Source organism: Loxodonta africana, chromosome 13 (assembly GCF_030014295.1).
Source record: "Loxodonta africana isolate mLoxAfr1 chromosome 13, mLoxAfr1.hap2, whole genome shotgun sequence".
In the NCBI taxonomy this organism is placed as follows: Eukaryota; Metazoa; Chordata; class Mammalia; order Proboscidea; family Elephantidae; genus Loxodonta; species Loxodonta africana.
This window is the reverse complement of record NC_087354.1, coordinates 53,756,143-53,769,139: the sequence shown is the minus strand read 5'-3', so window position 1 is coordinate 53,769,139 and position 12,997 is coordinate 53,756,143. Positions and strand designations below refer to the sequence as shown.

Here is a 12,997-nt window from a genome sequence, read left to right as displayed (position 1 = left end):
ATCTGACCGTGACTCCAGCGGGCCAGACCCCCCAGAGGCAATCTCCACACACCAGCACACATAGGCGACGCGCCCGCGCAAATCTTAGAAATAATAGTCATTCCAAGCAAGACAAGCAACTCTGGCTATATTTTGAGGTGCTACTCTCCTATCTCTCTGTTCCCTCCCCCACCCTCCCCAGGCGGCTTCATTAACATCTGAATAGCCTGAGCCAGAAGGAGAACTCTGATAGGGGTCTGACTGCATTTTTTTTTTAGCTGATTTTCTGGAAAAACTAGTTTCCCAGTGATGGCTCGGAGACAACAATCCATATCAAACCACTTAAAGAAGCAGACCATGACAGCTTCTACAACCCCCCAAACAAAAGAATCAAAATCTTTCCCAAATGAAGACACAATCCTGGAATTATCAGACACAGAATATAAAAAACTAATTTACAGAATGCTTAAAGATATCACAAATGAAATTAGGATAACTGCAGAAAAAGCCAAGGAACACACTGATAAAACTGTTGAAGAACTCAAAGAGATTATTCAAGAACATAGTGGAAAAATTAATCAGTTGCAAGAATCCATAGAGAGACAACATGTAGAAATCCAAAAGATTAACAATAAAATTACAGAATTAGACAACGCAATAGGAAGTCAGAGGAGCAGACTCAAGCAATTAGAATGCAGACTGGGACATCTGGAGGACCAGGGAATCAACACCAACATAGCTGAAAAAAAATCAGATAAAGGAATTAAAAAAAATGAAGAAACCCTAAGAATTATGTGGGACTCTATCAAGAAGGATAACCTGCGGGTGATTGGAGTCCCAGAACAGGGAGGGGGGACAGAAAACACAGAGAAAATAGTTGAAGAACTCCTGACACAAAACTTCCCTGACATCATGAAAGACGAAAGGATATCTATCCAAGATGTTCATCGAACCCCATTTAAGATTGATCCAAAAAGAAAAACTCCAAGACATATTGTCATCAAACTCACCAAAACCAAAGATAAACAGAAAATTTTAAAAGCAGCCAGGGAGAAAAGAAAGGTTTCCTTCAAGGGAGAATCAATAAGAATAAGTTCAGACTACTCAGCAGAAACCATGCAGGCAAGAAGGGAATGGGACGACATATACAGAACCCTGAAGGAGGAAAACTGCCAGCCAAAGATCATATATCCAGCAAAACTCTCTCTGAAATATGCAGGCGAAATTAAGATATTTACAGACAAACACAAGTTTAGAGAATTTGCAAAAACCAAACCAAAGCTACAAGAAATACTAAAGGATATTGTTTGGTCAGAGAACCAATAATATCAGATATCAGCACAACACAAGGTCACAAAACAGAACGTCCTGATATCAACTCAAATAGGGAAATCACAAAAACAAACAAATTAAGATTAATTAAAAAAAAAATATACACATAACAGGGAATCATGGAAGTCAATAGGTAAAAGATCACAATAATCAAAAAGAGGGTCTAAATACAGGAGGCATTGAACTGCCATATGGAGAGTGATACAAGGTGATATAGAACAATACAAGTTAGGTTTTTACTTAGAAAAATAGGGGTAAATAATAAGGTAACCACAAAAAGGTATAACAACTCTATAACTGAAGATAAAAGCCAAGAAAAACGTAACGACTCAACTAACATAAAGTCAAACACTATGAAAATGAGGATCTCACAATTTACTAAGAAAAACGCCTCAGCACAAAAAAGTATGGGGAAAAATGAAATTGTCAACAACACACATAAAAAGGCATCAAAATGACAACACTAAACACTTATTTATCTATAATTACCCTGAATGTAAATGGACTAAATGCACCAATAAAGAGACAGAGAGTCACGGACTGGATAAAGAAACATGATCCATCTATATGCTGCCTACAAGAGACACACCTTAGACTTAGAGACACAAACAAACTAAAACTCAAAGGATGGAAAGAAATATATCAAGCAAACACTAAGCAAAAAAGAAGAGGAGTAGCAATATTAATTTCTGACAAAATAGACTTTAGACTTAAATCCGCCACAAAGGATAAAGAGGGACACTATATAATGATAAAAGGGACAATTGATCAGGAAGACATAACCATATTAAATATATATGCACCCAATGACAGGGCTGCAAGATACATAAATCAAATTTTAACAGAATTGAAAAGTGAGATAGATACCTCCACAATTATAGTAGGAGACTTCAACACACCACTTTCAGAGAAGGACAGGACATCCAGTAAGAAGCTCAACAGAGACACGGAAGATCTAATCACAACAATCAACCAACTTGAACTCATTGACTTATACAGAACTCTCCACCCAACTGCTGCAAAATATACTTTTTTTTCTAGCGCACATGGAACATTCTCTAGAATAGACCACATATTAGGTCATAAAACAAACCTCTGCAGAGTCCAAAACATCGAAATATTACAAAGCATCTTCTCCGACCACAAGGCAATAAAACTAGAGATCAATAACAGAAAAACTAGGGAAAAGAAATCAAATACTTGGAAAATGAACAATACCCTCCTGAAAAAAGACTGGGTTATAGAAGACATCAAGGAGGGAATAAGGAAATTCATAGAAAGCAACGAGAATGAAAATACTTCCTATCAAAACCTCTGGGACACAGCAAAAGCAGTGCTCAGAGGCCAATTTATATCAATAAATGCACACATACAAAAAGAAGAAAGAGCCAAAATCAGGAACTGTCCCGACAACTTGAACAAATAGAAACTGAGCAACAAAAGAATCCATCAGGCTCCAGAAGAAAACAAATAATAAAAATTAGAGCTGAACTAAATGAATTAGAGAACAGAAAAACAATTGAAAGAATTAACAAAGCCAAAAGCTGGTTCTTTGAAAAAATTAACAAAATTGATAAACCATTGGCTAGACTGACTAAAGAAATACAGGAAAGGAAACAAATAACCCGAATAAGAAACGAGAAGGACCACATCACAACAGAACCAAATGAAATTAAAAGAATCATTTCAGATTATTATGAAAAATTGTACTCCAACAAATTTGAAAACCTAGAAGAAATGGATGAATTCCTGGAAAAACACTACCTACCTAAACTAACACATTCAGAAGTAGAACAACTAAATAGACCCATAACAAAAAAAGAGATTGAAACGGTAATCAAAAAACTCCCAACAAAAAAAAAGATAAAGTATACGGGAGTAGGTGTGTAGGTTATATGCAAATACAATGATGCCATTTTATACAAGGGACTTAAGCATCCCTGGATTTTGGTATCCACAGGGGTCCTGGAACCAATCCCCCGTGAATACCAAGGGATGACTGTACGGTTCTTGAACTAACATTTTGTATATCTACTCTTATCAAGCACAGTATAGACGTCTTGAAAGCAGAACCTTAAGGTATGCATGTAGAGATTTCATAGTATGATGCCCATAAATTACACAGCACCCAATAAATATCTGTGAAGGAATGAAGGGAGGATAGAATTAATAATGAGCTCCTCTTATAGTTTCATAACAAAAAAAAAAAAGGCAAATAAAAACAGACTATCTTGGCATACAAAGGGAAAAAGAAACTATAGAAAAACCAATACTAATCAGGCATTTTTCGTTTTTTAATTTCATTGTGGTAAAATACATATAACAAAGCATTTGCCATTCTAATCATTTTTTATGTTTACAATTCAGCAACATTAATTCCAGTCACTGTGTTGTGCAACTATCACCACTATCCATTTCCAACATTTTTAATCGCCCCAAACAGGAGCTCAGGTCTCTGTCAGCTATACCTCTCCCCTCCCTCCAGCCCCTGGTAATCATTAATAAACTTTTAGGTCTACGCATTTGTCTGTTCTTGGTATTTCATATAAGTGGGGTCATACAATATTTGTCCTTTTGTGTCTGACTTACTTCGTTCTGTATAACGTTTTCAAGGTTCACCCATGTAGTACGATCAGGTTTTTTTTTAAAGTAGGTAACAGTCTATGTGAAGACCTGGTGGTGCACTGGTTAAGAGCTCGGCTGCTAACCAAAACGTCAGCAGTTCAAATTCACCAATGCTCCCTGGAAACCCTATGGGCCAGTTCTACTCTGTCCTATAGGGTCACTATGAGTCAGAGTTAATTCGACGGCAACACGTTTTTTGGTTAACACTCTATTTTTTTGGCCTAAAATCATGACTAGAGATAAAAATTAAAATGGTAAGTTTTTTAAATACTTACTTAAGTGCTTGTGCCCCTGGTCGCTGAGATACCCGCGTTCCAAGGCCAATGACCTGAATTTTTAGTATTTCTGGAATATCTTCTTTTTCTCTGATTGTTATAGAGGTGCTAACTAACTTTAGTGTCATTATACAGGCAACATACTAAACAGAAAGAAAGGAAAAAATTGTTAGAGTTTAAATAATTACTACTTTCTTAGATAATAATTTCTTCTTACAAACTAGTTGAATTATAAAGTGGTCTAACAAAGAACATGGTAGGTTCCGACTTTGATGTACTCAATGTAAATAAAGATCATTAGAAAATTTAATACAAAATTGCAGGCACAAATATGACATTTACAAAAGATTCAAAATTCATTTCTCTTTGCTATAAAGTCAATTACAATGACACAATGACAAAACGGTTTTGTAGCATAAAGATTAAATTCAGCTTTCACTAAAGTAAACTAAGTAATTCAGACCAATTCTCTGGCTGAAGAGAAGAAACTTGAGCAATATAAAAAATATCTGTTTGATAGCTTTGGGAAGTTAACAAGATACTGAAAAGAAAAATCACGACCCCAAAACTGCTGGGTCAAGATTGGAGGTAGGGCACAGGACCAGGGAGATGATCCTTGAATTTTAAAATGTGTTTCCCCTAGAGGCATTTGAAAATTTAAGAGGGGGCAGCCTAGAGGCTACGAAACTAGGCTAGTAGAACAGAAACTTGGGAACAGGACCCATCAAAGGGTAACGGCACTGAAAAAACTCCCTCACTTTTCAATGGGATCCCAAAGGACTACATCCTAAGAGTAAAGGTGCACTGGAAATTGGCAGACTACCACACAATGTACCATGACTTCAAATCATCTCAATCCTTAAAATATGATTGAGCTGATCCCAAGTACTAGTGCCACAAACAACCCAAAAAAGCAAATAAAATTTCTCTCTAAAGTAAAATAGCCACCTCATCGAAGGGGAGATACTATTTCCCATATTTCTAAAATAAAAAATCCCATATTTATAAAAACCATGTCCAGCCTGTAAGTATACATGCACATGCAGATATACATGCCAGTCAGGCTCACAAGGATTCAAGACAAGTTAGAACAAAAACCAGCAAAAAAAAACAGGAAACAGAAACAAATTACACGGGCTCCGGGCATCAAGTTATTAGACACAGATTTTAAAAAATATTATGCTTACAAGGTTCAAGTAGATAAAAGACAAAATTGAGCATATTGGAAAAAATAAAAAAGAGACAAATGGAAATTCTAGAACTGAAAAATACAAAAATCAAATTAAGATTTAGCAGCAAAACAGAAAGAGGAAAAATTAAGAACTGAAATACAGGTCAGAGGAAAATATCCAAAATGAAGGCTGAATAGACAAAGGACTTGGAAAATACAGTACAGAGAATGACAGACACAGGAAATATGGTGAAAAAGTTCAATTATACTCATTAGAAGTCCCCCCCAAAAAAAACAAAGGGAAGAGGATGAGGCAGAAACAAAATTTAAAGTAATAATGACTATTGATAATTTTTCCCAAATTGATGAGCCCTCAAGATACTCAAGGAAGTCCAAACAGTAAAAACAAAAACAAATCCACACCTTAGCTCATCACAGTGTAATTACTGAAAACCTAAAATAAATAGAACATCTTAAAAACAGTCAAAGAATAGGGTATAAATTACCTTCAAAGTAATACAGTAAGACAACTGACACAAAGAAGAAATACTGTAGGCGAACAACAATGGATTATCTTCAAACATGTGAGCAAAAATAATCAACAACCTAGAATTCTGTATACCAAAAAAAAGTCTTTCAAGAAAGAAGACAACATTAACACATTGTTAGAAAAGCAAGAATTAAGAGAATTTACCATCAGCAAACAAGCATCAGTGAAAATAATAAAGGGCATGCTTGCTTCAGGCAGAAGGAAATTCATGATGGCTGGTCAGAGAGACAGAAACAAGTTAAGTGAATGGAACACCCAATGTTGTTAATATCACCACTCCCCTAAAAATAATTTATAAATTCAATGTGATCAATACCAAAATTCCAACACATCATTTTTTAAATAATGATTCTAAATTTATAAAAAAGCAAAGCATCTAAAATAGCTAAGACACTCTTTAAAAATGAAGTTCAAACCTTGACTTCAAAACTTTTATAAAGCTATCATCATCAAGCTGGGGGCATTACAGTAAGGACAGAAAAGCAATTCAATGGAACAGACAGAAAACCTAGAAATACACCCACATATAGAATGAGTCTGCTTTTAACCGACAGGCCAAGTCAATTAAATAGGGAAAAAAAAAAACAAAGTCTCTTAACACATGGTGCTCAAACAAGTGCATAAAAACACTGCCGTGGAGTCGACTATAAACATGATCCCTATGTCACTTCACACACACAAAATTAATTCAGTATAAATGTTGTTGTTGTTAGGTCCCTTTGAGTCACTTCCGACTCATAGCGACCCTATACACAACAGAACGAAACACTGCCCAGTCCTGAGCCATCCTTAACAATCATGTTTGAGCTCATTGTTGCAGCCACTGCGTCAATCTACCTCGCTGAGGGTCTTCCTCTTTTCCGCTGACCCTGTACTCTGCCAAGCATGATGTCCTTCTCCAGGGACTGATCCCTCCTGACAACATGCCCAAAGTATGTAAGATGCAGTCTCGCCATCCTTGCCTCTAAAGAGCATTCTGGCTGTACTTCTTCTAAGGTAGATTAGTTCCTTCTTTTGGCAGTCCGTGCTATATTCAATACTCTTTGAGGAAACCACAATTCAAAGACGTCAATTCTTCACACACAATTCAAAGATATCAATTCTTCTTCGGTCTTTCTTATCCATTGTCCAGCTTTCACATGCATATGATGCGATTGAGAATACCCTGGCTTGGGTCATGTGTACCTTAGTCTTCAGGATGACATCTTTGCTCAACACTTTGAAGAGGTCCTTTGCAGCAGATTTGCCCAATGCAATGAGTCTTTTGATTTCTTGACTGCTGCTTCCATGGCTGTTGATTGTGGATCCAAGTAAAATGAAATCCTTGACAACTTCAATCTTTTCTCCGTTTATCATGATGTTGCTCATTGGTCCAGTTGTGAGGATTTTTGTTTTCTTTATGTTGAGGTGCAATCCATACTGAAGGCTGTGGTCTTGGATCTTCATTAGTAAGTGCTTCAAGTCCTCTTCACTTTCAGAAAGTAAGGCTGTGGCATCTGCATAATGCAGGTTGTTAATGAGTCTTCCTCCAATGCTGATGCCCCTTTCTTCTTCATATAGTCCAGCTTCTCAGATTATTTGCAAAGCATACAGACTGAATAGGTATGGTGAAAAGATACAACCCTGACGCACACCCTTCCTGACTTTAAACCAATCACTATCCCCTTGTTCTGTCCGAACAACTGCCTCTTGATTCATGTAAAGGTTCCTCATGAGTACAATTAAGTGTTCTGGAATTCCCATTCTTCAAAATGTTATCCATAGTTTGTTATGATCCACACTGTCGAATGCCTTTGCATAGTCTATAAAACACAGGTAAACATCCTTCCGGTATTCTCTGCTTTCAGCCAGGATCCATCTGACTTCACCAATGATGCTCCTGGTTCCACATCCTCTTCTGAAACCAGCCTGAATTTCTGGCAGTTCCCTGTCGATATACTACTGCAGCCGTTTTTGAATGATCTTCAGCAAAATTTTGCTTGCGTGTGATATTAACGATATTGTTCTATAATTTCCACATTTGGTTGGATCACCTTTTTTGGGAATAGGCATAAATATGGATCTCTTCCAGTCGGTTGGCCAGGAAGCTGTCTTCCAAATTTCTTGGCATAGATGAGTGAGCACCTCCGGCAGTGCATCTGTTTGTTGAAACATCTCAATTGATATTCCATCAATTCCTGAAGCCTTGTTTTTCGCCAATGCCTTCAGAGCAGCATGGACTTCTTCCTTCAGTACCATCGGTTCCTGATCATATGCCACCTCTTGAAAAGCCTGAACATCGACTAACTCTTTTTGGTATAATGACTCTGTGTATTCCTTCCATCTTCTTTTGATGCTTCCTGCATCATTTAATATTTTCCCCATGGAATCCTTCACTATTGCAACTCGAGGCTTGAATTTTTTCTTCAGTTCTTTCAGCTTGAGAAACACCGAGCGTGTTCTTCCCTTTTGGTTTTCTGAGAAACACCAAGCATGTTCTTCCCTTTTGGTTTTCCATCTCCAGTTCTTTGCACATGTCATTATAATACTCTACTTTGTCTTCTAGAGATGCCCTTTGAAATATTCTGTTCAGTTCTTTCACTTCATGAATTCTTCCTTTTGCTTTAGCTGCTCGACGTTCGAGAGCAAGTTTCAGAGTCTCCTCTGACATCCATCTTGGTCTTTTCTTTCTTTCCTGTCTTTTCAATGACCTCTTGCTTTCTTCATGGATGATGTGCCTGATGTCACTCCACAACTCATCTGGTCTTCAGCCACTAGTGTTCAATGCATCAAATCTATTCTTCAGATGGTCTCTAAATTCAGGCGGGATATACCCAAGGTCCTATTTTGGCACTCGTGGACTTGCTCTCATTTTTTTCAGTTTCAGCTTGAACTTGCATATAAGCAATTGAGGGTGTGTTCCACAGTCGGCCCCTGGCCTTGTCCTGACTGATGATATTGAGCTTTTCAATCCTCTCTTTCCACAGAGGTGGTCAATTTGATTTCTGTGTGTTCCATCTGGTGAGGTCCAAGTGTACAGTTGTTGTCTATGTTGGTGAAAGAAGGTATTTGCAATGAAGAAGTCGTCGGTCTTGCAAAATTCTATCATTCAATCTCCGGCATTGTTTCTATCACCAAGGCCATATTTTCCAACTACTGATCCTTCTTCTTTGTTTCCAACTTTCGCATTCCAATCACCAGTAATTATCAATGCATCTTGATTGCATGTTCGATCAATTTCAGACTGCAGCAGCTGATAAAAATCTTCTTTTTCTTCATCTTCGGCCCTAGTGGTTGGTGCGTAAATTTGAATAATAGTCGTGTTAACTGGTCTTCCTTATAGGTGTATGGATATTATCCTATCACTGAGAGCGTTGTACTTCAGGATAGACCTTAAAGCGTTCTTTTTCACGATGAATCCAACACCATTCCTCTTCGAGTTGTCATTCCCAGCATAGTAGACTGTATGATTGTCCATTTCAAAATGGCCCGTTCCAATCCATTTCAGTTCACTAATGCCTAGGATGTTGATGTTTATGTGTTCCATTTCATTTTTCACGATTTCCAATTTTCCTAGGTTCATACTTCATACATTCCAGGTTCCAATTATTAATGGATGTTTACAGCTGTTTCTTCTCATTTTGAGTTGTGCCACATCAGCAAATGAAGGTCCCAAAAGCTTTACTCCATCCACGTCATTATGGTCGACTCTACTTTAAGGAGGCAGCTCTTCCCCAGTCATCTTCTGAGTGTCTTCCAACCTGGGGGCCTCATCTTCCAGCACTATATCAGACAATGTTCCGCTGCTATTCATAAGGTTTTCACTGGCTAATGCTTTTCAGAAGTAGACTGCCGGGTCCATCTTCCTAGTCTGTCCCCCACGTGTCTGTCAGTTTGTTGTACTGTGGGGACTTGTATGTTGCTGTGATGCTGGAAGCTATGCCACTAGTATTAAGGTAACAGCAGGGTCACCCACGGAGAACAAGTTTCAGCTGAGCTTCCAGACTAAGACAGACTGGGAAGAGGGACCCAGCAGTCTACTTCTTCAGTATAAATACTAGGCCTAAATATAAAACCCAAAACCATAAAACTTCTAGAAATAAAAACAAGAAACAAGAGAATATCTCTGTGATTTTGACATAGAAATTTCTTGAACAGGTTACATAAGCACAATACAAAACACTGATAGAATTCATTAAAACTTAAAATTTTTTCTCATTTAAAAAAAACACTATTAAGAAAATAAATTTAAAAACCAGACTGAGAAAAATCATCTGAGATACATATACATGCGTGCATACACATATACGTATGCACCCACCCAACCCAGTGCCATCAAGTCGATTCCGAATCATAGCGACCCTATATGTACATACATTTATTTGTTTATATTTGCACACGTTGTTGATGGGGGCTATCCAACTCATAATGACCTTAGGTATAACATAAAAATACATTGCCTGGTCCTATACCATCCTCACAATCATTACTATATTTGAGCCCGTTGTTGCAGCCACTGTTAACAGTCTATCTCATTGAGGGTCTTCCTCTTTTTCTCTGACCTGCCACTTAACCAAGCATGATGTCCTTCTCCAGGTATTGGTCTCTCCTGATAATATGTCCAAAGTAAGCAAGAGAAGTCTCATCATCCATGCTTCTAAGGAACATTTTGGCTGTACTTCCTCCAAGACAGATTTGTTCATTCTTCTGGCAGTCCATGGTATATTCAAAATTCTTTGCCGACACCACAATTCAAATACGTCAATTATTCCTCAGTCTCCCTATTTCATTGTTCAGCTTTCACATCCATATGAGGCAACTGAAAATACCAAGGCTTGAAGTCAGGCTCTCCTTAGTGATCAAACTGATATCTTTGCTTTTTAGCACTTTAAAGAGATCTTTTGCAGCAGATTTACCCAATGCAATACATTGTTTGATTTCTGGACTACTGCTTCCATAAGCACTGATTGTCGAACCAAGAAGAATGAAATCCTTGGCGACTTCAATTTATGTCATTTATGTAACATGATGTTGCTTATTGGTCCGCTTGTAAGGATCTTCATTTTCTTTATATTGAAGTGTAATCCATACTGAAGTCTGTGGTCTTTGATCTTCATCAGTGCCTAAAACTGTCTTCACTTTTGGCAAGCAAAGTTGTACCATCTGCATATTGCAGGTAGTTAAATAAGTCTTCCTCCAATCCTGATGCCGAGTTCTTCTTAAAGTCCAGCTTCTTGGATTATCTGCTCAGCATACAGATTGAATAAGTATGGTGAAAGGATACAACCTTAATGCACAACTTTTCCAATTTTAGGCCACGTAGTATCCCTTTGTTCTGTTCAAATAACTGCTTCTTGATCTATGTATATGATGCATGAGCACAATTAAGCATTCTGGAATTCCTATTCTTTGCAATGTTATGCATTATTTGTTATGATCTACATAGTCGAATGCCTTTGCATAGTCAATAAAACACAGGTAAACATCTCTCCAGCATTCTCTGCTTTCAGCCAAGATCCATCTGACATCAGCAATGATATCCCTCATTCCATGTCCTCTTCTGAATCTAGCCTGAATTTCTGGCCGTTTCCTGTTGATGTACACCTGCAGCCATTTTTTAATTATCTTCAGCAAAATTTTGCTTCCATGTGATATTAATAATATTGTTTGATAATTTCCACATTCCACTGGATCACCTTTCTTTGGAATGGGCATAAATATGGATCTCTCCCAATTGGTTGGGCAGGTATATATGTAACATCCAGGAAGTGTAAAGAGCTAAAAACAATAATATAAAGACAAACAGCCCAATTTAAAAATTAGCAAAAAACACTTCAACAGATGCTTCGCAAATGAACATATAAAAACCAGACCAAACCTGATGCCGTCGAGTCAATTCCGACTCATAGCGACCCTACAGGACAGAGTAGAACTTGCCCCATAGAGTTACCAAGGAATGCCTGGTAGATTTAAACTGCCAACCTTTTGGTTAAGCCGTAGCTCTTAACTACTACACCACCAGGGTTTCCAAGTGAACATATAGAGATGGACAATAAGGCATGAAACAATGCTCAACACCATTAGTTATCAGGAAAATGCAAATTAAAACCATAGTGGACTAACATATCATACCCATTAGAATGGCTAAAATTAAAAAAAAGGCTAAAAAGCACAAAATGTGGTGAGAATGTGGAGCAAGTGGAATTACTGACGGAAGCAGAAACTATTACAACCTTTTTGGAAAATTATTTGCCAGTTTCTTAAAAAGATTATACATACATATAACCTATTACCCAGCAATTCTACTCCCAGGTATTTACCCAAAAGAAATAAACGTATGTTCATAAAAGACTCGGACAAGAATGTTCACAGCAGCCCTATTCATAAAAACCAAACCTGAAACAACAAAGAAACATATCAACAGGAGAATGGACAGCAAATTGTTGTACATTCAGACAATGGGATGCTGTTATTGTTAGGAGTCAAGTTGGTCCCTATGTACAACAGAACGAAACACCGCGTGATCTGCACCATCCTGATAATCGTTGCTATGCTTGAGCCCACTGTTGCAGCCACTGTGTCAATCCATCTTGTTGAAGGTCTTCCTTTTTTTCACTGACCCTCTACTTTATCAAGCATGATGTCTTTCTACTGGGACTGGTCCCTCCTGATAACATGTCCAAAGTATGTGGGAGGAAGTCTCGCCATCCTTGCTTCTAAGGAGCATTCTGGCTCTGGCATACTACTCATCAATGAAAAGGAACAAACTACTGATACACACAACAACATGAATGAATAGCAAAAGCATTATGTTGAGCAAAAGAAGCTAAAAGCAAAAATGCATGAACAGGAAAAAGTCATCTATGGTGACATATGTCATGAGGTGGTTGCTTTTGGAAGGCAAGAAAGAAAAACAGCTGGAAAAGGTCACAAGGGACCTTTCTGGGGGATGGAAATGTTCCTCGTTTTGGGTGCTGGTTGTACAGGTGGATTCGACTGTCCACGTGCATCAAAACGAGCCTTAAAATCTGTATGTTTTACTGCATGTCAATCATACCTCAAAAAAAATTTTTCAAGATGCCATTT

General features: G+C 37.7%; 1 protein-coding gene across 3 annotated transcripts in view; it reads right to left on the bottom strand.

The window, feature by feature from the left end:
* Positions 1 to 12,997, bottom strand: part of VPS13C (vacuolar protein sorting 13 homolog C) — a 187,196-nt gene that overhangs the window by 111,771 nt on the left and 62,428 nt on the right. For all 3 annotated transcript variants that reach the window (XR_010317431.1, XM_064267464.1, XM_064267465.1), the window contains exon 17: positions 4,212 to 4,354. Coding sequence is in view for 2 of the 3 variants with exons in the window: in XM_064267464.1 (XP_064123534.1) it covers positions 4,212 to 4,354 (143 nt within the window). In the remaining variant the exon portion in view is untranslated. The remainder of the gene's footprint in view (positions 1 to 4,211; positions 4,355 to 12,997) is intronic.